Consider the following 27,474-nt stretch of genomic DNA (forward strand, 5'->3'; position numbering starts at 1 on the left):
TTTCTTGGGTCTAAGTTTATATATATATATATATATATATATATATATATATATATATATATATATATATATATGACAGGTAAGTTTTTTAAGAAATTTTTAAAAAGTTACAAATATGGGTAAGTCATGTTTTATAAAATGACTTTAAATAAAGAAGTTGTGTTAAAATATGACTTATTTTACTTTTTTCTAATTTTAATTATATTTTTAAACACGGATTCCTTTTTTTTAAAAAAATGGTAAAATCGTTTATTGAAATGAGACTTCTACTTTTATTTTAAAAAAAAAAATTAATGAAATTGTATAATGAAGTGAGACTTTTACTTGTTTTTTAGAAAGAAAAAAAATGATGAAGACGTGTATTTAAATCAGACTTCAATTTTTTTTTTGTTCTTTTACTTTTATCAAGTCGTGTTCTAGTAAATGATTTTAGTTTTTTTTAATATATAATCATTTTGACAAACACAAGTACACGGCTTTGATATTTTTATTATTTTAAAAATTAAAAAGATAAAAAGAACAAAATCGTATTATAATTCACGACTTAAGTTAAAAGTTATGAATTCAATAAAATTAAATTAGAAATATAATAAAAGAAATACAAACTCGAGTTTTGAAATATCAAATTTAAAGTCATCGGTAGGAAAATATTAAGTTTAATTTCTTTTAATGAAGATTTTAAATTTAAATTTTATGCTTAAAAATATTATTTGAATGAAAAATCTCATTAAGAATGTTCAGTTAGTTTTGTCAATTACAAAACTAATAAATATTACATACTAACATTAAGGTAATCCAAAGAAATATGAGATTGGAAGTCGTGTTTTCAAAACCCAACTTACCCATTTAGGTAAACAAAAACTAATTACTCCGGTAATAATGTAAAAATCCGAGAGTCTGAAGATGGTAAATTACAGGTGGATAAATCTAGCGAAAGAATAGTATAGAACAAAACTATCTGTTGTCTATAACAGCTCCGACCGGAAAGTCATAATAGAATAACCAACGATTTTTTGTTTTTTCCTTCACCAACCACGCCATCACCACGTTTAGAAATGAAGCATCTTTTCATCGTTCCGTGTTTTTCCTTTCTTTTTTCTCTCACTCGCAGAAAATTAACGCAATTCCACAAAAGCGGAGAAGCTCGATGGTTTGAAAGTGAAATAAATAAATTGCACTGGATTGGGTTTGCATGATGGGCATGTTCCCTTTTGAGCCAAGTTTGTGAATTGAAGAGAAGGAAGCACCGTAGCAGCGAAAAAAGGATGAGCGCAGCGGATGATGATGACCCAGAAAGGAGAAGATTGAATAGTGGGTTGAAGAGCTTTCAGCGCGATCTGATGGCTGGGGCGGTGATGGGTGGTGTGGTGCACACGATTGTGGCCCCAATTGAGAGGGCGAAGCTATTGTTGCAGACCCAAGAGAGCAACTTGGCGATTGTGGCGAGTGGGCGTCGCAGATTCAAGGGCATGTTGGATTGCATAGCCCGTACGGTCAGGGAAGAAGGCATTCTCTCTTTGTGGAGAGGCAATGGCAGCAGTGTTATTCGTTACTATCCTTCTGTCGCTCTCAATTTCTCTCTCAAGGTTGTTACCCTTCCTCTCTTCTTTTCTATTTTCTTTTCTTTTGCCTCTCTCGTTATGCACCAAAATCAGATTCCTTCATTTGTTGTGTCCGCTAATTACTGAATTTATTCGTTTGACCATCGTTTGAGAGTTGAACTGGTATTCTTAACTTTGGAGGAATTGTAGCCTTCGGTTGCCTTAGTTTATCCTATTATTTTGTGTCTTGCGAGTATTTGCAGTCAAATATCATCTGAGATTCTGAAAATAAACCAAATTAGTCTCTGAAATTTCAGACACCTGACAATTTTAAATTACAAAAATATCATTTTAATTCTTTTTCTGTAATTTCAAGGACTAAAATGGCATTTTTATAATTTTGGAGGTTAGACTGATTGATGATGCATGTAACTTTATGGAATTATTTGGTGTATTACTCAAGGAAAATTGCAGTTAATTTAGTATTTTTACCTTTTGTCTGCATTTTATTATGATATTATGTTTTTGGTTGTATAATATATGTTTCATGGAAATGGAAATTACCTAGCAATGCACGTTTTGCAACCATTTAGAACTTATATTTCTTGATGGTATGTTAGGATCCACTTGTAAGGTATGAAACTTGAGTCCCACATTAAAAGTATGGGATTCATGTGTGGGGCTGATAAGGCCTTGGGCTCTCTAACTATAATGTCTACCTTTTGTGGTGTACTTCTCCTAAGGTTCCTATGGATTGGTCATAGAGCTTTCATTGATGGTGATAGCGACTTAAGTCTCACATTGGAAGTATGAGATTCTGGTGTGGGTTTATAAGGCCTTGGCCTCTTTAACTATATAATCATAATTGAATCTAATCAGTTTCCGGAAGTCTTGAATGTGTAGCAACCTGTTTCTTAATCAGAGCCTTTAAACTTTAAATTGGTGTGCAAGATATACTGTATCTTTCAGTTGACTCGGTGTACCCCTCCATTTATTTTTTTGGGTTTATATATTTTAATATTCGTCCTATTTAAACATTTAAATTTTATTTAAAGCAATGTCAAAATCATATAGAGCAATGCTTAGCCATGATTCTTGTAAAACTGTAATTTACCTCCATAGTCCATAACTATAAGCATAATTTTTGCTTTCCTCTATCAATTAGCAGATTTGTCTCATCCATCAAGTTAACTGTTCCTCATTTACTGTTCTTTTTTTTGTTTTTGCTTTTTTCTGCCATCCATATACCCTCCTTGCCTAGTATTGTTCCATCATTTATTACTCCAAACACTTCATACCTATATCCAGGAGCAAAATCTCTCAAATTGCAGATCCTGACTGGCAAATCTTTTCCAGGCCACAATGTTCTCCTTGTATAATGTACAAATGGATTTTGACAAATACCTGTTTTCATAATGAATAATTACTCTAGAAACAGTGCTAGTATGCACACCTTTCACTCATTAAATATGAGAAGGGGACTTCCTTTTCTTCAGTTTGTTCTTGCAATTCCTTTTTCTATTTTTTTGCTACTGCAATATCAAGGCTGATTGTTGCTATTGTAGTTCTTTCCCTATTGCTCTGCAGAAGTCTGGCCTTACTCCGTAAAGAGAGAGTAAGAAGTAGAATGGAATCTTTTTTATGTGCTGCACCTTATTTTCATGGTACTACATTACTTCTTTTTTTTTTTAAGATGTGTCTTTTCCTACCTCCCCTGCCTTTTGGATATTATCTAGGACTGTCCAGTTTTAATGAATACACCTCTTTCTCTGTACTTTTATAGACTGGACTTTTCATTGGCTTTTTCTTAAATTTCATGATATGGTAATAGATGTTTGACTTTCTGCATTTTTAGTATTGAGATATAAATTACTCACTGACCAGAATTTTTTAATGAAGATTTTGTCTTTTCTTTTTTCATGTTTATTAGAAACCCTTTTTCAGTCTTTGGTGGGAGTAAGATTTCTTTCACAAATGCATGGTGTGGATATACATGTATGTATCAATATGTTTATTTTATAATATAATATATTAAAAATACTTATCAATAAATTAATTGATTCATCGACCAGTTGTTCTATAGGAATTTGATCTAGACACTAAAAAGTAGGGACATAGATACTTAAATGCATTGAGTTTGAACTTGTGATGACAAATTCATCCATTATTTATTTAGTTTGGGATTGTGATTCCTTGATGGTTAGGATTTCCTTTACCTCTCCGGATAATTAATTTCCACTCAAATAAGGATGATTGGTCTATAGTTTTATATTACTAATTTACTGTGTCTGACATTGTTTTGAGCAAAATTAATGGAATGTTTCAGTACAACTTGAGATGAGATAATTAGACTGTTTTAAGATCATAGTAATTTGCTGACCAAAAACAAAGATCATAGTAATTTGATTCAAGTCTCTTCCCTTTTCTATCTTTTATTTTATTTAATGAAATTATTTTGTGAAAGAAAATAGGGTAAAACTAAAGTCATGTCCAAAGGGAGAAAAGGGAATTGAAGAATCCTGGGCTAGGTGTCTGAGACTGAAGAAATTTGCTTCTTCGGATGCTAAACACAGGCACTGTTCAGTCAGGCAGATTTTTGTGAAAATATCCTGAAATTTTTCTGACTGAAGAAATATCAGAATTTTCTAACCAAATAAGCATTTTCTGCTCTTGTTGAAGACAATGATGTAGCTTCCTAATTAATGCATTTATAGAGGTTTCAAATGACAGCAATGTTTTTATCAGAAATATAAAACAAAGGATTTAAGCATAGATTCTCATTTAAAGCAATGCATTAGTAAGAATGTGACTACTGTGATGTGAATGTGGCAAAAGATGTATCTTGTGTTTTTTTTGCCTAGAAGATGGCCAGTCCCATTATTAACGTATGAATGAAAATGTGGGCTTTACAATTGTGTTTTTCGTGTCCTAACCTAGGGTTGAGATGAATACATGGAGTGCAATTAAGTGCTAAAAATACCAACCCAGCTATTACAACCTAAAATCAAGGTTAGTAATTAAATTTCCAAAGAACAGTTGTAACAATCTTGGTAGTGTATCTTTGTTAGTTTTGCTCCTTTCTCCATGTGATCCTTTTATGTCTTTTTGCTGTTTTGCAACCACGTTTTGTGTGGTTCAGACAAAGGTATTGAATAGAGAATGACTGACAGAACAACTTCACTATCTATGCATTCAATGGAACAAGGCACAATATTTTTTTAAAAAAAAGTTTATTTCCGTGTTGGCATATTACAATGTGTATTTCTTTTCTTTCTTCTGCCTGTCATCATTCACTCATACAACTGATGAAAGATTATAATTGAAGCTTAATATGTAATGTTACAGTTAATGCTGTCTTGATATTGATAGATGAACTATTTTTTTCAACAGGATCTATACAAAAGCATGTTAAGAGGTGGAAACTCTAGTGACAATCTTTTGCCAGGTGCCACTGCTAATTTTGCAGCGGGCGCTGCAGCCGGCTGTACAACGCTTGTGTTGGTATACCCCCTTGATATAGCACACACGCGCCTTGCTGCTGACATTGGAAGGACAGACGTGCGCCAATTTCGAGGCATTTACCATTTCTTGGCTACCATATTCCACAAGGATGGCATTTGGGGGATCTACCGGGGCCTTCCTGCATCTCTACATGGGATGGTGGTACACAGGGGCCTTTATTTTGGAGGCTTTGATACCATGAAAGAGATCATGTCTGAAGAATCAAAACCTGAGTTGGCGTTGTGGAAGCGTTGGGTGGTAGCTCAGGCAGTCACAACCTCTGCCGGGTTGATATCTTATCCACTAGACACGGTTCGTAGGAGGATGATGATGCAATCTGGCATGGAACAGCCAGTGTACAACAGCACCTTGGACTGCTGGAGGAAGATCTATAGGACAGAGGGGTTGGCTTCATTTTACCGTGGTGCAGTTTCTAATGTGTTTAGGAGCACAGGAGCAGCAGCTATCTTAGTCTTGTACGATGAGGTTAAGAAATTTATGAACTGGGGGAGAATTTAACAGCACCAACGTTCATTGATTTCATTTTGACACCGGAGACTCAACTTCAATACGTCAACATGTTGCAAATCTTGAGGCTTAGGATAATTTTGTAAAAGCACAAATGAGCTCCATTACAGTTCATTAGTAAATGTGTCTTTATTGGCATTCCAACGCTAAGGCCATTGATTTTGTGGCTTTGCTATTACTAATTTTCCTTTGTATCTTTTAAGACGATGGAAGATCAGAAATCAGATATGATGAAAGGGGATTTTTATTGGTAACAAAAGAAAATTGATCTTTTGTTGTCTAATTTTTTCAAATGCAAGGTGTAACGCGCGAGGACACTTACTGGCAAAAGGATGTCTTAAATACTAAATTAGCACACAAGTGTGTGCATAACGTAATCAGAGTTAGAATAGCCTAAAATTATTAAACTCACAAGAAGCCACTAAAATAGTGAAGAATAACATAAAGCTGTCAAAGGCAACACAAAGCCACCTTTGCGAAAAGGTTAACAAACAATTTTTAAGCCAAGAATTGGTGAAATAAGAACGAAAAAGCCTTGTAAGTGGCGTAAAGTGTTAAACTCCAAAGTGAGAGCAACGACACGTATGTGGCTCGAAAATAGCAGGGCAGAAGGCAATTGGATTGGATAGGAGCATGAAGTCGTAGGTTTAAGGGTAAAATACCAAAAAATCCCTTATGGCTAACTTAATGTTAAAATTAACTCTATAATTTATAAATTTTCGTTTCAACTTCTTGTGATTTTCACTAAATTGCAACTCAAAAATGTCAAGCATAAAGAGACTCAATCACCTCTATGTTGTTCATTATTTTATCCCTATGGCTAAATTAAGACCTTGTGCGCGTGGTTAAGAAATGTACAATCTGTTTTACTAATTAACTTCTATAAAAGTTAATGTCCTCTTAATGTTTTTTGAAAGAGTTGCTCAAACTAGCTCTATGATAGAAATTTAGTATAATTTTATTAACTTTCACATAGAAAATGATTGGGAGCAAGAGGTGTATTAGTTAATCATGTTAAATTATATAACTGTGAAAAATCCTGATGTTTAGTATGAAACATATTTTATTGAATTGCATAAACAAATACTTAATCAAAACTTCATTATGTGTATTTCGAAAATGATTAATGATAATGAACTTTTTGTTTTTAATACTTTAATCTTTATGGTAGACAATATTAACATTCGATCCCTTTTACTTGATGGAAATTTGTTTGAATTTTACATCGTTTTGAAACATAGGATTTGTTTCTCTCCCCATAAGCCTCTGTTTTTCACTCTTTAATTGTTTGCTTCATTGTTTGAGTGCAGTAGCCATGCCTAAAGTCATTACCTTAACCGTAAGCAGGGGGATGGCAAAGGCAAGACTGGTGACTAGAGTGAAGTCATAACAAGGTAATTGTACTAGAAAATGCAGCTAAATCACCTTCTTTTCACATAGAGCTAATGTTTGTTGGATAGTTTAGTTTGACAATGTTTCACACTCAAAAAGAAATGAATTATGTTTTAATAAAATTTAGATATAAAGATCTTTTTTTATTTTTCAATGGTGAAGTAAGACTAAATTCATTCTAAGTCGAAACAAGTTGATAGGAGCTCAATCAAATGAAATGACTTATAGACATAACAGCAAAGATGATTATATCTTTTCGCTTGAAATTGTTAATTTAAACATTTTCTTATTAAGTTGTAATTTAGTCAAAACTAAAAGGAGATGGAATGTGAGTTTCTAAACTACAAAGAGCTCGTTTGAACATTAAAGAAATTATAAGGACTCTTTGGTACTTAAACCTCTTTTATCACTTACCGAAAAGTATATGGGTAGACGGATACGGCATTACAACTCTTTAATCCAGCAAGTCGCATGACTCCAAACAAGCCCAAGAAGCAACAAAGACAAAATGACGTAACCAAAGTGAGATTACCCTAAAATTATTAAAGTGGCAAGAAGCCTCTAAAATAATGAAAAATAGCATAAAGTTGTTAAAGGCATCTGATACATCTACAATGCACACAGATTGCAAACATAACTAAGAAATCATTTGATTTAAAGAAATGAAAGACGGATAAAAGTAAAAAAAAAAATGAAATATTTTAATTAAAGCAGAGTGTATAAGTATGAAATTTATATCAACTTTTTAAATTTTCTATCAAATTCACCAAAGGAAATTAAACCAAACACTCCCTGAGTGAAACATTAAGAACAAAGCCATAAATTGCTTTGGAAGCAGAGTTATGAAAATCCCCTAACCTTTTGAGAATTGGGGATATTTTCCTCAAGCCCAAAATTTCGATAATTACAATTTTGATAAGCACAAAATTTCCATAAGCAAAATCATGCGCTTGGTTTTTTTTTGTTTTTTTTTCTAAAAAATCTCACGATAAAATTAATATTAAATATTAAAAATGGATATTAAAATAAAGAATTTAATTAAAATATATTGACAGAATAATTTTTTATGATGTTATGTTTATTTAATATTATATTATGTATTATTTGATTTTTTTTATTATTTTATTTATATTAATTCAATCAGAGTTGAACCATAAGCCTTAAACTTATGATTCAATGATCAGTTTTATTTTAAAAACAATCAGCTTTGGTATATCTCTAAAAGGTGGAGTAAATTTTAGGAATTAACTTTTTGTTTTGTTATGAAACTTGGAGTAAATTATACCGATATCTCCTATGATTTTTTTAAGTTGTACATGATATCAATTTCTTTTTAACCCTACAAAAAAAAAAAAAAAAAAAAAAAAAACCTTCCTTAGTTGTTTGAAATACATTACACCATGTATTCTTGTTACTCCAAAAAACACAGGGGATACTGTGTAGTTTGCTTTAAAACTTAAGTCTTCATGGTATTTATCTATATTATTAATTTATGTCGCACGAACACTACATCTAAGGTTACTTCTTATTTCCGTCAAATTTTTTATTTTTTAATTTAATATTTATCCAATAATGTATAAACATGTAGCTATATTTCGTACTCATTCATGCAGAATTATTCCGTACCATAAAGTATATCAATATAAAAGGCAAAGCAATAAAGAATGAAATGTATATTAAAATTAACAAGAAGGTTTTCCAGGTGATCATCGTGATTATATTTACCCATACACAGACAAAATGAAATGAAAAAGTATAAGGGAGAGGTAGGAATTCCATCAAGAGTCTATACATGAATAAAGAATGAAATAAATATCACTCCTCTTTGTTAAAAAGAAAAATCGTGTTTATATATGTCCTGGTGTTACGTTCGTAACCATAAAATATTTAAAGAGACTTCTTGATGTTGAACTATGTTTTAAGAAGAGAGTGCAATGCCTAAAAGCCCAAGCATTATGGAGCATTTGATTATGACTTCTGCTGCCTAAAGCAAACGTGCAAAGCCAATTGTTATTTTCACGTCGGCTGCCCAATTGTGTTTATATGTGCATTATAAGCATACTTGCATTTTAAAACCTTGAATGATATCTTGAATAATGTGAATCGTCAAATTCCATACTTGTGTTCGGAAATGGAATCATTGTGCTTACGTGAGGCTCTAAGATTCTAATAAGATCCGCCATTTTTTTAAATTAAAAACCACGCCATGCTTGCCACGTCTGATTTTGTATTATAGAAAGCCAAAAAATTAGAAAGTGAAAGACGCACTCACTCACTCTTGGATTGTCGCTGTTGTTAGTTGCAGCTGTGGTTGATGTTGTTGATGTCATCATCTTCTGTCTTTTCCCAACTCAAAGGAGAAATAATTGGGTCACATAATCGCGTGGTGGGAATTGTGGGGTTAGGATTTAGGACACTTACCCTTAATTATCACATCTATACCTCCTTTGTTTTCCTTAATTGGGAATAGATCCTGCCACGCTTTGTTTGTTTTCTTAAATTTGTAGCCTCTGTTTAATACATCCCAATATCATGTTGTGCTATGCTGAGCTATTGATGATTTTTAATCCCCCACCCCCACACCACATGCACACACACATTTTAATTAAAATTTCCTAAACAATTTGTTTCCGTAGTACTTTTTTCTCCAGAATATATATTAATAACTAGTTTTGAAAAACTATGGGTTAAAGATCTCACACTAGTGATATGACTAAAATTGTATTTATAAGTATATGACAATTTTCACTCTATAAACCTTTTTAATATTGAGTTAGACTTATATCCACATTCTAAAAACATCTCTTCATGCTGTTGTCCAGGTTCATTGATGCTATATATATATATATATATATATATGCTTATCAATCAATAAATCTCCACCAATCTACAATTTGTTACTTCATATACTTTGAAAAAAGGATGAAAGCTCGCTTCTAGTTCTAGGTACTACAACTAATAATTTTTGGTTTCCCTTTGATTTGTAGTTTGTAGCTGAGTTGGCATGGCTAGTGCAATGGTGATTCTTACTAAATGCTGATGAAAGTCTCATGTGTTTTAAACTTGGAAGTTGAGACCGAAGCTTAGTTAGGTTTATGGCGGTGAAGGCAAGAAGGATACCATGACGCACCTCTTGGCATGATGTCAATAATTTGATACGATTATTCTTACCAATGTTTTAGCTTTGAATCCATTCATGCTTCTTTTTTTTGTTACTTTTGTTCGAGTTGATCAAACAAAACCAATGAAACGATAATTTCGTCTAATGTATGGTTATTCCCTTAACTAATTAATTTTTAATGTAGGCGGGGTTTTGGCGAAAGTAAAAATTAAAACAAAGATTTTGTTTTAAAAGAAAAGGCTATTTATACCGATGCAGTAAAAAAAAAAAAGCCTAAAGATAATAAGGGAATATTTCATCACCAAAGATAATAGGAGAATAATAAGAAGCACGATTCCGTGTTTTCGTGTGTATCAAAGTATCTTTTAACCTATAGTTAAAAATTAATTTCCTTTTAAGTTAACAAAAAATTGAATTCTTCTTACAAGTCTTCTCTTTTCTAAAGCATGTCAATATGTTTAACTAAGGATTTCATTTATTTACTTACGACTTCGCGGGTTTCCAGACTTTTAACTAAGGATTTCATCTATGTAAATGGTTCTGGCTGATAATAAAAAAATAATCTAATGAATTTGGGGGTTAAAGTAGCATATTAATTGATTTCACGAGGACAGCAAGGAATTTCAGAATAGAGTGTGTATTTAGGGGGCCGAGCTAACCCTCAGTTTGACAGAGATGAAAGAGAAACAAAAAAAATTATATTTTTATTCTCTATTTAATTTTAAAAAATTTATTTTAACTTATTTAAATACAATCTACCAAACAATACCTAAGCCAGCACCAGAAGGAAAAAGAATCTTTTCCATTCCATTTAAGTTCATTCTAGGAAAAAAAAAACACCAAGGTAGCGCACCAGAAGGAAAAAGAAAAGAGAGGCGTGTAGAATTGCATCAACGTATAGTAAGTTTGTTTGCAATAATTGGGGGTGCATGCCTTTGTCAAATAAGTTTCTATTCCAACCTTCACTTGGTAGGGCACGGTGGTGTTACTGTTTCTTACGGTCCCACCCACCCAATCCAAACCAGATAATATTTGCCATTACGATACATTTATTCTCATTGAAACAAAAAAAAACAAGAGGAAAATGAAGATAACGATGAAAGTGAAACTAGCATAAAACAAAGTGCCATAATTCTAACCCGGAAATTAATGAATTTACATACAAGTAAAAGGGGAAGAGGAGATGGAGGAATAGATAAGCTTAGGATTCCCGAAGCAAACTGACAAAGCGATTGCCCTATCTACGGTCCCGATTGCATAATAATTGTGAATGGGACCCAATCTACGGACAAGAGCAATCTACTCAGTGTAGCGCGTTGAGGCCAAAGTTGACGTTATTATTACCACCCTCACCCGCTGGTCATGGATGTCATTCCTGTACACGTGTCACCTCTGATCCGTAAACGGCAAGTCAAACCAGATTCGTGATCACTCACCTAAATTCTGCCAAACTAGTTTCAATAACACAAATTGGGATTTCACAACCCTAAATTATACAATTAGTAATGTTCTTCTTTTGGAACAATAATACTAGACAGATAGGGTAGCTAGCAATAGCTTAGCGTATCATATATATAAAAATTAATCAAGGGGAGGAATATATTGATATGCATAGTTCATACCCAGAGAGCGCCGACTTGGACGAGTTTGGGGATGAGGTGGCCGCTGACGTGGAGGGCGACGAGGGATTCGAGGCCGCCGATGCAGGTGCCGCCGATGAAGGCGGCGGGGGCGGTGGTGTCGGGGAGGGGGAGGGAGGCGATCTCGTGGTCGTCCAATTCGATGACGGTGGGGTGGACGCCGATGGTGGCGAGGAGCTTCTTCATGACGTGGCACATGCAGCAGGAGGATCGGGTGAAGATGATGACGGGGTGCTCCGATATCAGCCGTTGGATTCGGCTCTCGGGGGACTCGTCCAGCTCCATCGATAGCGAGGAAGAGGAGTTGCTCATAGTGGGACTTAGCTCCAGCTGCCCTACGACGTCGTTTGAGCAGCACCCTATCCCTATGCCTTGCATCCCCTCCTCACTCTTCACTGTAGTTGTTGCTGGTGCACTACTAGAAGAAGAAAGAGACTCTGAAACTGTGGAACCGACTTTGAGGGAGTTTTTATTTTATAAATCCAAGAGGACAAATCGTGCTTGCTTTCATCACAAACTACTGTTTCTTTTTTTTTTTTTCTACAATCGCTGCCACCACTCCACTCTACCCCACGCGCCCTTATATGCCATTCTTTTCTATCATTTTCATCTACTTCAACTATACATCCAGACGCAACGTAATTATCATAATTTCACTTACCTTTTTCTCACTCCTTTTTTTAGTTAGATTTTTTTTTTTTTTTACATACCAGTGTATCATATGTTTTTTTCATTAAAAATAATCATATTTAAGTTAAATATCTTTATTATAAATAATAAAATTCTCTGTCTAAAATATGTATATTTAATATCAACAAAATTACAGGTACGGATTTTTTTTTATATGAAAAACATAATCGCTATAATTATAAAGATCGAACAGAAGTGTATACTGCAACGATTAAACTCCGATGAGGGGAAACTTTGTAAGTATCGGAATCTTAATTGAATGCTTGGTTTCATATGTATGTGTTACGCAATTTGGATTCGTCAAACAAAGAGATTCGACTTTTTTTTCTGTTAAAGTGTACTGATCCCTCCATAAAACCACCCTTGCCTTATTTTTTATTAGCTCTAAATATTAATGTTTGACAAGATGCACAGCATAGCCATATTCTAGGTAGACATGAGTTTTTTCTTTAACTATATATATATATATATATATATAGTCGTAGTGGTTGTTACACTTTAGCAAGGACCAGGACCAAGACCACCAATGAATTATTACTTGATAGTAGATAGATACTATGAAGACGAGGGCGCGTGGCCATGCAATTTACCGTTGTTTAGGGACACCGGATATTTTGGGGGTGAAACGAAAAGTAAATAATCATTTCAATCTCTTCATCATCATTTTAATTTTAAAAATCAGTCTCAACATCTTTGAATTTCTTACTTATCGGCCATTTTTTAAGTTCTGTATTAATAAACGTGATCTAATGTTGAAAAAAAAAATACATATGTGTCGCATTAATATGAAATTAGATATTAACAAGTTGTTAATCTTTTTTTATACAAGTTGTTAATCTTAAAGGTGTTAAGCTTGAGTCTCTTAAATGAAATAGAAACTAAAGGTGTTTTAGTTAGGAAAAAAAATAAAAATAAAAATAGATAAAAAAGTAAAGAAATAAACAATAAATAATATGGTAAATCTCATTATTTTTACCTAATTTCTTCTTCAACAAATATCTTAACGTATATCAATAAATAGATGGTTTAATTAGTAGTAATTATAGATAAAAGTCAAGAAATTAAGCTTGGCGTGCTGGTGAGATGGGGTGAACGCGCAGAGCCAGTCCCACGCCCATGACATAACTATCGGAGGGTCTTAAAAATGGAGTTACTCCACTGCGATACGTTCCCCTTCAGGCAGGGAGCCCCAGGTTGGGAATAGTAGCCAATAACATAAAGCCACCTCGGAAGCTCATGCCAAGGCTAATACCCATTGATTGGACACTAACAAGAGAGGATCCATCTTTGATCACTAGACCAACAAAGAAATGTAATAACAACTACCTTCATTTTGATGGTCAAAGTTTTTCACGTACTAAAATTTTTCTTGTAAGAACATTTTTTTGTAACTACATCATGCTAGAGTAGAGGTCTTTAAATGAACATTACATGAGTGATCACCCAATCCATCACAGACCCTTCAAAGCAAAAATCTAATTACAATTTCTTGGATTGAAGTGTTATGATTAAATTAAATTAAATCGTTATGAAAGACTTTTTTTCTCTTAAAAGATTAAAGTTTAATATTTGTATAAAATATTAAGAGGATTATATAATGAAACAAGTTGCCGGAAAAACTGTATTGATTATATTGTATGTTGAACTTTTGAAATGTGCACAGGTTTTAAACGAGGAGACAGTGAATGGCAATGCAAGTAGAGAGGTACCTAATAAAAAATAAACATACACTAATACCAGTAATATATATCTTAGACGACAAGGGTGTGGAAGTGGTTTAAATTTACACCTTGGACTTGGTTTCTTGTGACTTTCTTCTACGCAAAGTTTGTTGAGTGATTGGATGAGTGGATTCTGAAATCAGTGGGAATGGGAATATATATATGACGTGGCTGAGTGGGTCGAACGCAATGTGCAATAGTGAACTAAAAGTACTTCTCAACCTTTTAAGTTTTTTTTTAACCAAAGTTGTGGAAAGTTTCTTATTTTATATCTAATTAATTTTCTTTTGTCGAAATAATCTGTAGAATAAAATGATACTTTTAATTATAATTCCATATCTAAGCCAATAATCTTTTAAGTTTTAACTCTTCTTTATTTATGATATATTGAGTTTAGTAAAAAGATTAGTTTCTCACAAGTTAAAAATCAAAAAAGGACTCATATTTAGTTTATGATCATACCTCACAGAATAGATTTCAAAAGAAACTTATGAAGAGGGAAAAAAAAACTAGCCTTTTATTTGAAAAAAAAAACATGAAAAAACCTAGCCTTTGTGTGCGGAAGCGGCACTCGTGGTCACCATTCAGATAAAAAAAATTCATCCATTGATTATTTTTTCATTCTCAAGATAAATGTAGTTCTAAGTTATTTTATAAAGATTAGAAAAATTAATAAATAGATAAAATTAAATGATAATTTTATAAAACCAAATTTATTAAATAAATAAAATAGAATAATATTGATATTAAATTCAAAAACTAAAGTAACATTTTTTAGGAATATTAATAAAAAAAATAATTAATATTACATTAAAAAATCAAATGTTATACTTATTTAGAAATATTTTTTTTTTAAATATAATACTTATTTTAGAACAGATCAAGATAGTATTATTTTTATGATAATATCAAAGTTTTTTTTATGGTGTATTGAGTAACAAATACTATTTAAATTACTTTTAATATTTTTTTCTAAACTAACTAAATTCTCATTGTCATATTTGTGTGTGGAAAATGTAAGTGAGAGAAGTGTTTTATTGTAAAAGATAAGAGCAATTAATAATTATCGTTACATCAAAATAGATGATTTAGATTACCATGTTTATTTGAGAATTCATTAAAATCTCTTATGTCTATTAAATCTCAAAAATATATACCAAACAAAAATTAAATATTTAGAAAATTTTCTACATAAAAATCAAATTTCTAAAAGATCTCAATTATTACACTCTAGTATCTTAATTTTTATGTCACTTTTCTCATATATTATTGTTAATGCATTATCATGATTATTGTTATCATTATCATTATAATTATCACTATTGTCATCATCTCCTTATTGTCGCTATCACTGTCCTTATTACTATTACTATGTGGTGGCATGATGATAATAGAGATAACAACTATTATGATAGTGATCAGAATCTAATGATTTTGTTTGTGACACCAATAACAATGACAATAATAATTATGGTAATAATTGTGGTGATCATGATAACAATCATGTCACTACCACTACCCTTATTACTATATGATAATTGAGATGTTTAAATACAAGATTTTTGAAGATATAATATTTATTTGATCATTTTTTTAGAAATTTAACGGTTACATGAGATTTTAATGTAATTTAATATTATTTATTTACATCGAATAATAATTTTTGAATGTTCTGATCTCTCACAACAAAACTCCTATTGCCTAGCCTCTTACATGATTTTGGCATTTGTAAATGTGAGAATTAAATAATAGTCATTTACTTATATTTTACATAATAACATACCATACATTAAAACAATGTAGAGCGATAAAATATCAATTAATTTTTTAATAGTACGACATTTCGTTATGTTATACATACAAAAAATTACTTAAGTGGAGAAAGCATGATTATTAAGATACGGAAAAAAAAATGACGAGACTGAAGATGCAAATTGCATCATCGTGTGCTCAAAATTAAACCACATTCTAAAGCTAATCACGGTGGATTGGTCAAATGCTCTGTATGTACGAGAGGTGTTCATGATTTGATATGAATTGATTTTAAGGTAAAATTAATCTGATTTTATGATAAAAAAATGTGGTTGTATTCAAATAAATTTGAAAAAAATATCAAATGAGAATAATTTTTTTCTTTTTGGGAATTAGAACCAATTTAATTTTATCTTTTGCAATTTGAATTGGTTCAATTATTTTATTTAGTTAGCAAACAAATGAAATTTCATTAATTTAGGTTAAGAGTAGAATCTATTATGCTTTTGTTTAGTTTAGAAAAGAAAGAAAAAAGTAGTAAGTACGATGATTTTTAGGTTGTTTAGTAGAAAATAAAATAAAACGAAACAAAAGATAAAAGTTTTATTCTCTCTTGATTGGTTTTTGTAGAAAGTAGTAGAAAAGGAAAAAAAATGTATATAAAATGACATAAAAACCCAAATAACAAAACATAAGTTGTAAAAATAAGGATAATTTATGGTCGTTTTGTTTTAAGAAACTTATAATGAAATACCTTTCAAAGGTATTTTTTAATAAGCATACAGATAAGCACATTAAAAAAGGAAAAAAATGCTTGTTTTATTTTAAAATATTTTTTAATAAATAAATTAAAGCGAACGGCCTTGGTATTTTACTTACACAAAAAGTAGTTTCTTGTCCTTTTCGCCTAAATTGGATGCAGTATCATAGTGTTGGTCTCCATTAATTTTTTTTTTGCAGTTCTTCCCCTCCCGACATGGTATCAACTGTCAAATAGAGGAAGGAAAGGGCTTTGAATTACTATATTTTTTCTTTCCATCTCCATCCTTTCTTTCATCTCTTCTTCTTTCCAAACATATATACACTTTAGTGATTTTTTATTTAGAAAAATATTTATTAAATAAAAATAATCCAATACATATTAAAATATTTAGAAAATTCTTGTTTGGAATATTAAAAACTCATCATAAATTACACTCATTTCAGTTTAAATTGCAAATCATAAATCAAAATAATCTCAATTTTATTTGAGAGTATAATAGGAAAACAAATAAATTTAGTAGATTTATGACTTGGTTTTGTTTTAAACATGAGAACTCAAAATCGAATTGAATTCTATTAAAAAAATTGAATTGAATAAAAGAACAACATTATTTTTTATTTTTTTTTACTTTCAATTTTTTGACAGATTTTAATAGTGTAGAAGTAAAACAGTTTGAAACCTTAAACACCCGTTTCGTGTACTACCTAAAACAAAACAAAATCGATTAGGGTTAGTTTAGGAGTGAGATAGTAATCTCTCATGACTCAAATATAAAAAAAAAAAAAAAATTATGAATAATGAGAGAAAAAGAAAAAAAAATCTGGGAAAGTCTCAAAGTTTTTTTTTATTGTTTGTTGTATATATTTTATTGAAAAAATCAGATAAAATTCATACTAAAAATGAACTTGTTGAAATTTTTATATTTTTAAATACCTTTTTGTTAAATATTATTTGATTTTGTTGTACTCGTTAAAAAATCATACTTGAATACTACAAAACTTATTTGTCATTAAAAAGTTTTGATTAAATACCTCAATACTTTTTTATAAAAAAAATCTTTTAAAATCTTTCAAAATTCTAATTCAATAGGCATCCGTTAATCACGCTTATTTACATCAATTTTAATTGAAAATTAATTTTTTCTCCAATTAATCCTTCATTGAAACTTAATATCAACAATAAAAAATAATCATTGAAACTAAAACTTCACGCATGGAAGTAATACTTTAAAAAAATCTATTATAAAAAAGTAATACTTTTAAAAAATCTATTATAAAAAAAACAAAAACAAAAAGTAATACTTTTAAAAAATCTCCGTCGTTATATAACTACCACCAAATAAATGCATTGCACTGAGCTTTAATGGATTTGACACTCGGTGGGTTCAATGCCAGGACTTTTGATTAGTGGTTGATTTTATAAGTTCTAAATATCGACACACCTCATGTCCGATACTCTTCCATTTTAATTCTGTCGTGACTCCCTATGTCTCAATCTCTAAATTTATGGAATAAACAAATCTTGTGGATCTAACTTAATTACTTAGCATATGTCCCATAAAGTGGAAGTCACATGTCATGGTTCCGGGCATTAACCAAAGTTTCATTCCTTCCTATTATTGCTTCCAATGGGCCAAATTTATTCATATACGCATTAATGACCAGTTAAACTTGACGTATGCATCAATTTTACGCATTACTTCGATCGTATTACGTATAATCACCCTAGATAATTGTAAGTGGTTCAGTTTGTTATTGGTTTTGTTTTTCCAAATGTTACTTCTTCAATCTGGAGAAACAAAATGAAAAGGTAAAAGTGCTGGTTTGTACAAATTTGTTTTCGTCAAATTCCTCGAATCCTGCCTGGCATTTTTAAAGATGGAAGCAACACAGACAGGAAGTGACTTAAGTGGACAAATAAAAAAAGAAATTCAGGAGATGGGCAAAAAAAAGTGTTAGTTTTGTTGTCTCTTAAGGCACAGAGTCACAAATAGTCAAATAGAGGATTAACATAAGACGTGTAATGGATACACTATCCCCAAAGATTTGTCCACGATGTGCAAATCTTTCAGGAAACAATATTTTCTGACTAAAATATAAGAAAAATATGTAAATAAATTATAAAATGATGTATGTAACTTACTCTTAAATTTTACTAACTTCAGTTTATTTTAAAACTGTAGAGGATCAAAATCGCACAACCCAAGACATTATTGAATTGGTATTCCTGCTTTGAACCACTGTTGTGGATGACTCTTGTGGAATAACTTACCGCTAGGCCACTGTGTTTTGATTAACTAATGATATATACCTCGTTTACGTGATTCAACCAATAATTAATTAACCCAGTGCATCCTCTAAATTGATGACATGTTCATTTCATAAAACATTGATTGTTACCTCTGCAGGTGCACGGACTATTACACCTCTCAAGTGAATAGTCCCATCTCTCAAGGACAATATTCTCACATATGCAGATTTTGAATCTTATATTTTTAACCAATTGTTTCATTCAATATTTTCACCTGTGTGATCCACTCAACCTAATTAGTATTTCATAAGACTCTGGTTTCACCTTACAATAATCATATTGCAAAATCACACAACTTAACAAAGCAACTAATTTTCTAGAAGGATAGATGAAAAGATCCAATTAAAAAACAAATACAACTTCAATGCTCATATTAAATATAATGATAGTTCACGTAGCAATTTTAAAGTTGTCAAAACTTTCAAGGACATGTAGAGTAATTTTAGTGAGAAACTAAAAATAGTAATAAAATATGTGAATTAAATAAAAAATCTAAAGTTTTAGGAACAAAAACATAATTAAGCCTTACTCAAATTAAAATGTTTTTTGTTAAAATATTAGATTTCTAATTTTTGTATACATATTGATATTTTATTATAATTTTTGGTGTGAATATTTTAATTGTTAAATTATTAACATGACTCAATACATTTGCATGGATTCAGTGCATACTTTTACATTAATTATCATGTTAATCATTACGATAATAACAATAAACATAATTAATTTTACAAATTAACTTTAATTATTATTATAATAATAAATACACAGTTAATTTTATACAATTTTATAATAATTAAATAAAATATGTATATATAATATATATATGAGAAGTGTCAAGGATGGAGGCAGGATATAATTACTAAAAGAGTGATTAATATTATTTCAAACTTTAAAAACAATAAATATATAGAAACAATTTTATTTAAATCCGATAATTAAAAAAATGGAGGTAGTAAGTAGTAGTAACTAATATGTTTCGATAAAATATTTAAATTTCGCTTATTTTGTAATAATTTTGTGAAAAAAAGTCATTCTTAATTTAACTATTTCTACTTAGGCTTGCATGTGGGTGACGCAATCTGATGCTTAGGCTTGGCACGTCGGTGACGCACTGACGAGATTGTAGCGTGTTGTTTGTTTAACATTATGACTTCATTGTCTGACTATGATTATACAGTGAATAATTTTGAGGAGAAACGTGTTTGTTTCCCTATTTTTTATATAGATATAAATATAAAATTTACAAATATAAAATTTAGTTTCAAACAATTAAAAAGTCAGTTTCCCTCCCACTAACGACCTGTTCATAAATAATCCCTAATCTGTCATTTATAAGAATTTTTTTAATGTTTTTTAAAAGTTACAAGAACTATAATTCTTATTAATATAAATGTTATGATTTTGTATTAACATCATAACACAGTATGCAAAAATTAATTTTAATAATACAAAAGATTAACACAATATCAATCATCATATTTTTAGTGTAATATATTTCATTATTAATATAAACACACGATAAATATTTTTACTTTAATTTTAATTAAAATGTATTCTTATAGGAGTTGTTTAAAAAATAGTAAATATTTTTTATATATTTTTATTAAAAAAATAAAAATTCTCATCAGTTGTTTAAATTTAATTTTGTGACCGTTAAGGGTGGAAGTTGTATCACTACCATTTTTGTTTGAAATTGAAAATAAAATAAGAGAAGAAAAAGTAAAGTTAAAGACAAAGAACACGATAGAAAAAGCAGGATCCTACGACACAAAGACCTATGATTAATGTCCCAGCGCGCGGACGGAATATTCTTCCTTGCTTATATGTTAATTATGTTAAAAAATAATACATTAATACGACAAAAAAACTTTTTTTATATATAATTTTTATATTATTAACACGACATTTTAATTAATTAAATTAATAAATTAAATATATTAAAAAATAATTATTATCAATATATATAATATTAAAATTTCTAATACATATTTAATATATATAAGTTTATATAATAAATTTTATAATAATTAATTTTAATTTAATAATATTTTTTATATATATAATTTTTAACTATAAGTTTACATATAGATGTAAGAAAAATTTATATATGTAAAAAAATATATTATTAAATCAAAATTAATTATTATAAATTTATTATGTAAATTTATATGTATATTAAATATATATTAAAAATTTTAATATATATATATATATTGTTATTAATTATTTTTTAATATAATTAATATATTAGTTTAATTGATTAAAATATTGTATTAATAACGTGAAATTAACCTTTTATAAAAATTTATATAAAATTTAAGGATTATCAATTCGTAAGAGTTATATATAAAAATATTTTTTTATTCTTTTTCTTTTATTGCTAGATGTATTGAATAAAATGTTGGGTGCTGAAATAAAATCCGCCACTGATAAGGCAATGATGATGGTGAAACCTAGGGCGGCCCATTAAATGCTACTGGTTTAGTTTAATGTGGGCCAATTCGTGGCCCATCAAGTGTTATTAGGGTTTATTAATTGCTAATCTAATTGGATTGTTTGTTCATAATGGGTTATATTTCTACTATTTATTTATCCATTTGTATAGCTTAATTTTAAATAACTTATTTAATTATTTGTAGGAAAAACTGAATTAATTTCTTAAATTTTCTTAAATTAATTATTATTCAAAACAGACAAATATTTATTTTAAAGTAATATTTAGATTAATCTTGATTTTTCTAGTTCTAATAATTTTATTTTTGTGGGCTGATCCAGTACACCACGAAGCTAACCCAAAATTGGATAAAATTCGTGCTAAAATATTTTTGTTTCATTTTTATTAATCCATTTCAAGCGTTTTATCTATTTATGTCAACCCATCATCATTCATCAATGAGCCGGAAAGTTCAATTGCTAGTAACCTGAGGCTCGAGCTAGAAGTTCAGCATATAAATATGATCTAATTTGAATCAATTTAAATTATTTTTTCTTAAATATTTTTAATATATAATTTTATCAAAGTATATATATAACATTTTAAGGTTTAATTACTCATTTTAATTTTTTTAGTCGCACAAATTCTACATTTTAATTTCTTTAGTTAAAAATCATTTACCATCCACACACATCATACCATTTTAATGTCTTTTAAATTAATTTCTATACTTAGTATTTTTAATATTTTTTAGCTCTTAGTGTCTAAACTCACAGAGATTAAAATAAAATAGTATATATAATGATTTTGAAGTATACAAATCAAAAGATAAAATTCATACAAGGACCAAATGCATAATTAAATCAAATTTTAATATATAAGTTTAAGAATTGTCTGATGCAGGTAGCCCAATATCAATGAATGAGATATGGCAAATTTAAGAGACTAACTCAATCTCACACAATTGATATGGTAGTGAATATTTATAAATCGCTTTAGTTCTATAAAGACATTTTCTTTTTACTTTTTTATTTATAAAATTTTAAATATTATTAGAAAATTAATTTTGAACTCTCTAAGATTTTAAATGACGAAATAAAGTTTTAAGAATATTTAATATTTACTCTTTTGCCATATTTAATTTACCCATCTTACCATTTTATAATAACTATAGCAATCAAATTCTCCAATAGTCAAGATAAATTTTATTACATATTAGAATCCACTTTTTAAATTTCTACTCACTTAAATTATTCTCTCAAGAGTCTCTCCTTTAATTATTAAAGATTCTAAATTTCATTTTTACCTCTTCAATTTCAACGTTGATGGAAGTTCATTACAATTATTTTCATGTTTTATTTTTTCTCTCTGGTGATGATTTAACATGTGTATACGTCTGTCAATTCTTTTTTGGATTAAAATTTAAAAGTTTACAAACACAAAAAGTTAATCTGTTTTATTTATTTACGGTAAGCTACTCCTTATAGCTTCCAATTATTTATTTATCGGTAAGCTACTCCTTATAGCTTCCAAAAATCATATAAAAAAATTGATACTTTTGCGTTTTATAAAGATACATAAAACGTAGAAGTATCACTTTTGTTACTTTATCATGCATCGAACAAAGAAAAAGTCAATTGCACTATTTTTTTTCCATCATCTATGATAAAAATCTCACAAACAAAGACTTATAATAATGAAGAAAAATAAGTAATAATTAAAAAATGAATTTGATTAACAATCTCAAATAATAAAAAGTAAAATATTTATTACGATTTTATATTTAAATTTAATATCGGTTAAAAATGAATGAATGTCGACTAAACCGCGTTACAGTATTGCTTTTACTACTACATATTTTATTTTTCTTTTGTCAAGAGTGTTTTCCAGTGAAGTGACGTTTGGCAGTGTCGTTTCTGCAACTGTGATTACACGCGTCCGTCCCATTTTGAGAAGCGATTCTGGGTGGAAGCAGCGGATAAGTCGAGAAGTTTCGAGAACTTTTACAAAATATCTTTGGCACAGCAGAGTGACAAATGGCAGAATCTTCTGACACTCTTCACCCATCAAAAAAAATCTTTTCCCTTTCTCTCTAGAATCTTCCTCATCCCCTACCTTAAATTGCTTCTACCCTAAGCCCCAAGTAACGTTTCACTCATTCACATTCACACACTCAATGAAGGGAGTTACAGTGAAAGTTGAAGAAACAATGGCGTATGCTAATGCTGCTTCAACTAGCCCAACAACATCTTCAAACCTCTCCCCGCAACCCATGGAAGGGTTGCACGAGGTGGGTCCCCCTCCGTTTCTCACCAAAACCTTCGACGTGGTGGAAGACCCATCCACCAACGACATCGTTTCGTGGAGCAGATCCCGCAACAGTTTCGTCGTTTGGGACTCTCACAAGTTCTCTACCACCATCCTGCCTCGCTACTTCAAGCACAACAATTTCTCCAGCTTCGTACGACAACTCAACACCTACGTAAGCATCATTCTTCTCTTCCTCGTACTTACTTTACCGTGTTTCTATAACTGACTGTGAATTCTAACAACTAACATTGGTGCAGGGTTTTAGAAAAATTGATCCTGACAAGTGGGAGTTTGCGAACGAAGGGTTTTTGGCGGGGCAGAGGCAATTGTTGAAGACGATAAAGAGGAGGAGGCACGTGACAGTGACACAGACACAGTCACACGAGGGAGGAAGTGGGGCTTGTGTTGAATTGGGGGAGTTTGGGTTGGAAGGTGAGATGGAGAGGTTGAGGAGAGACAGGACAGTGTTGATGGCTGAAATTGTGAGGTTGAGACAACAACAGCACAACTCGAGGGAGCAATTGTTGTCCATGGAGACTAGGTTGCAAGCCACTGAGAAGAAACATCAACAGATGATGAATTTTCTGGCTAAAGCACTCAACAACCAGGCTTTTATTCAGCAGTTTCTTCAAAGGAATGCTCAGAACAAAGAGTTGCAAGGTGCGAGAAGAAAGAGGAGACTAACTGCTACCCCAAGTGTGGAGAATTTGCAGCAAGATCATTTCGCTTTGTCAATTGAAGAAGGATCGGCTACTATTGAGTCACAGATGGAGTCTTTTTTCTCAGCTGCGTGTAATGATCCGTTAGAATCAAACAGTGAACTCAAAGACCCAATATTGAGTTCAGTTCCAGTTGCAAGTGGGAGTAATTTGGGGGAGGTGAGTGATTCTGTTTGGGAGGACTTGCTGAACCAAGACTTGGTTGCTGGGGACCCTGAAGAGGAAGTTGTGATTGGTGATTTTTCACAAGTTGATGTTCCTGTGGAGGATTTGATTGCGGATGCTGATGAGTGGAGTGAGGATTTGCAGAACCTTGTGGATCACATGGGTTATCTTGGGTCCAAACCGTAGTGGAAAGGAAGGATTTTCATTATCTAGGGGGTTCAGATAAAACTTTCCCCTTTGAACCGTGGTGGTATTATTTCATAAGGCTTCATTGTTTTTTTGTTGATATTTGTCGTTTGATAATTTCTGTGATTGTAATTGATGTAGAATATTGGATGGTTCTATATGCAGCAGCGAAGATGGTAATACTAGTTGAAGAAGTGGTCGACAGATATTGCCTCATTATCCGTATCCTTTGTAAAGAATATGATGTTTTGTGAATAGCTGAGTATTCGTTGTGCTAGTGATGATGCTATTTTTACTCTTCTGTTGCCCAGTTTATAACTACATTGTACATTTTTGCAGGGTAGGTTACTCAAAAGCAGATGTTCAATGGGGTGTGATCGACTGGGAAAAGAAGTAGTATTAGTCTAATCATAATTTGTTGGATTCTCAAATTTTCAGTGTTGAGGGAGGTTGTAGTAAGATCATTTGATTGATTCTTGTACGGTGGCTGATTCCATAGTGGAACATCAATTAACAATTCTTTGCTTACCAGTCATCTCACCTGATTTAATAGAGGAATAAGCATTCGTCTCCCTTTTCAACTTTTATTTTGTTCAATTATTTGTAATCATTGAGTTCTGTTGCTCTTTCTGTTAAAAGGTTATGTTGGGTACTTTTTTTTTTTTTTTTTTACTGAATGTTGGGTAATTTCTGAGATATTACTCCATCTCTATCTATGAACATTTCAATTCTTCTAATTACCAAGTCAGTCCTTAAGTTCATGTAATAGCATACACACTTTACTATTGTATTTGCATTTCATAAGTTTTTTTTAATTCTGTTCAATCAATCTATGACAGACTTTAATTTTGTTTCTATTTCTTATTACTATTAGTTATAGACGTCAGAAAATCTATAATGTGTGGTACACGATGGTAAAGCATCTCCAATAACCGTCTCCCATAGAAATTTTTTAAGTAAATTTTTAAAGTTTTTTTTTTTTTAGTTTTCCCGGTATCTATTGTGGTCTTCATAAAGTAAGAAATTCATCTATTGTGTTCTTCCTAAAGTAAGAAATTCATATATAATTTCAGTTCAATAAAAAAAATTTAAGAAATTTGTATATTAAGAAATTTATATACATTTTTATTCTAATGATACTTTTTTATTCTACTCCAGTTTATAAATATTTTTTTTATTGATAAGAAATAATTTCTTGTAGAAAGTATATATTTTATTTTTAAGAAATTTTCTGTCACTTATTTCAATGATGAAAATTTTTAAGAAACAGTTATTTCATTGAAGAAATTCTCAAAAAAAATTACATGGGAGAGCTTCTAAGCTAGCTCCTTAAATATATGAGATAATTTTTTTATTTCTAGATGTTGTCTCTTAGTTGAGCTATGACGATATTTTGCGGGTAGAAAAAAAGTAACAGTAGGTTATTGTTAGGCTTGGGTCATTGTTTTGACCTTTAAAAATTGATTTAATTTAATGATGGTGTTAAAACTTGGTTATTCATTATAAAAACGAAGACTTATTGAATATTAATTTTAGTTATATCATTATATTACAAACTTAAATAAACGTTTTATTAAATACAATTTTGGAATTATACTAACGGGTACACAAACTTTTGTTTTAAAGTGTTAATATTACTTTTTTTATTATGTTTTATAATTATTTTGCATTTTTCAATAGAAATGTCACTGTTCTATTAATTTTTTAATTTTAAAATGATTAAATGTCATTATTATTCTATTATGTTTCGCAATTATTTCGCTTTAATATATTATGTTTTAAAAATTTTATTTTGATTTGTTATATTTTTTAAATTATTATTTTGGCCATTTTTTAATTTTCATTAGAAACATTAATGTTAGTCAATGTTGTAAAATTTAAAATAATTAAGTTAAGATAGTGATGGTTAAAACCACCATTATCTTTTTTATTTTAAAAAGTTAAATATCATTAAGTAAATGAAGAAAAAGTAGAGTTTCTTCTCCTTCGGCGGCTCCATCCCTTGTTGTCGACCAAAAAAGACTGGTGCCTCGCCCTTGCTTTCGTCTCCGTCGCAACCTCTTTATGCGACTGAAATTGTCACCTCACCTAATGACAACAATTGTCTCATCATCGTGCCAGCAGCAACACATTGACGAAGGCAAAGAAGAAGATAGACAACGTCCGGTTGCAGATGAGGTTTGATCAATCGAGTCGGTCAAAAGCATTTTCCAATGAAATGCACCATTTGACCCCTCTATGCACTACTCGTCTTCGCTCAGACTAGTTGTAGATGTTGGATGAAAAATCTTCCATTTGTTTGGCCTAATCATGTGCAGCAATGGAGGTCTTGCTTGCTGACCTAATAAAGAGTCACATTGTAACTTCCTCGTTTAGATCTGGTTTAACTGGTGAGTTAGGGTCATGTTTTTATCTTTCGTTGAAGTTAATCCTTGCTCTAATCTCCCATGCTTTTGTTTCAATAACATAGTTGTATGAAATGTTTTGGTTTTCTAGTGAGTAGTATAAGAATTTTTTGTATTTCCAGCAAAATTATGTGTTGACATCGTTCATTCTTTGTAGATATGAAAAAATAGGAAAAAATGATGATTTTTTTAGTTGTTTATTGATTTAAAATAAAATAAAGATAGTGGAGGTTTTTAACCTCCATTATGTAAAGTTAATTATTTTTTTTGCTCAATGTCATTTTTGATTCATT

At 30.5% G+C, this 27,474-nt stretch overlaps 3 protein-coding genes across 11 annotated transcripts; 2 read left to right on the top strand and 1 right to left on the bottom strand.

Annotated features, from left to right (window-relative positions):
* The first annotated feature begins 968 nt into the window (after nt 1-968).
* LOC100797251 (probable ADP,ATP carrier protein At5g56450) lies at nt 969-5,824 on the top strand. Its single transcript, XM_003523597.5, has 2 exons — nt 969-1,586; nt 4,932-5,824. Exons 1-2 carry the CDS (start codon nt 1,266-1,268, stop codon nt 5,559-5,561), a joined length of 951 nt encoding a protein of 316 aa, XP_003523645.1. The 5' UTR covers nt 969-1,265; the 3' UTR covers nt 5,562-5,824.
* A 5,193-nt stretch (nt 5,825-11,017) lies between these two features.
* LOC100791969 (glutaredoxin-C6) lies at nt 11,018-12,365 on the bottom strand. 4 transcript variants are annotated; one of them, XM_041014818.1, is made up of 2 exons: nt 11,706-12,276; nt 11,018-11,526 (listed from the first exon to the last, which is right to left on the bottom strand). In XM_041014818.1, the coding sequence occupies exons 1-2, from the start codon at nt 12,099-12,101 to the stop codon at nt 11,512-11,514; spliced, it is 411 nt and encodes a 136-aa protein (XP_040870752.1). In that variant the 5' UTR covers nt 12,102-12,276; the 3' UTR covers nt 11,018-11,511. The 4 variants fall into 4 exon arrangements, with proteins under 4 accessions (XP_040870752.1, XP_040870751.1, XP_006578081.1 ...); XM_041014817.1 differs by having other exon boundaries at nt 11,018-11,519; nt 11,706-12,251; XM_006578018.4 differs by having other exon boundaries at nt 11,018-11,534; nt 11,706-12,249.
* An 11,043-nt stretch (nt 12,366-23,408) lies between these two features.
* HSF-08 (heat stress transcription factor 8) lies at nt 23,409-25,361 on the top strand. 6 transcript variants are annotated; one of them, XR_413734.4, is made up of 3 exons: nt 23,440-23,878; nt 23,964-24,834; nt 24,942-25,304. XR_413734.4 is itself a non-coding variant. In NM_001287459.2 (3 exons), exons 1-2 carry the CDS (start codon nt 23,573-23,575, stop codon nt 24,774-24,776), a joined length of 1,119 nt encoding a protein of 372 aa, NP_001274388.1. In that variant the 5' UTR covers nt 23,542-23,572; the 3' UTR covers nt 24,777-24,840; nt 24,942-25,361. The 6 variants fall into 6 exon arrangements, 2 of the variants coding, with proteins under 2 accessions (XP_025983868.1, NP_001274388.1); XR_005890966.1 differs by having other exon boundaries at nt 23,467-23,878; nt 24,918-25,304; XR_005890965.1 differs by having other exon boundaries at nt 23,473-23,878; nt 23,964-24,840; nt 24,918-25,304.
* Nucleotides 25,362-27,474: the final 2,113 nt, after the last annotated feature.

This window comes from Glycine max, chromosome 4 (genome assembly GCF_000004515.6).
Source record: "Glycine max cultivar Williams 82 chromosome 4, Glycine_max_v4.0, whole genome shotgun sequence".
Classification (NCBI taxonomy): domain Eukaryota; kingdom Viridiplantae; phylum Streptophyta; class Magnoliopsida; order Fabales; family Fabaceae; genus Glycine; species Glycine max.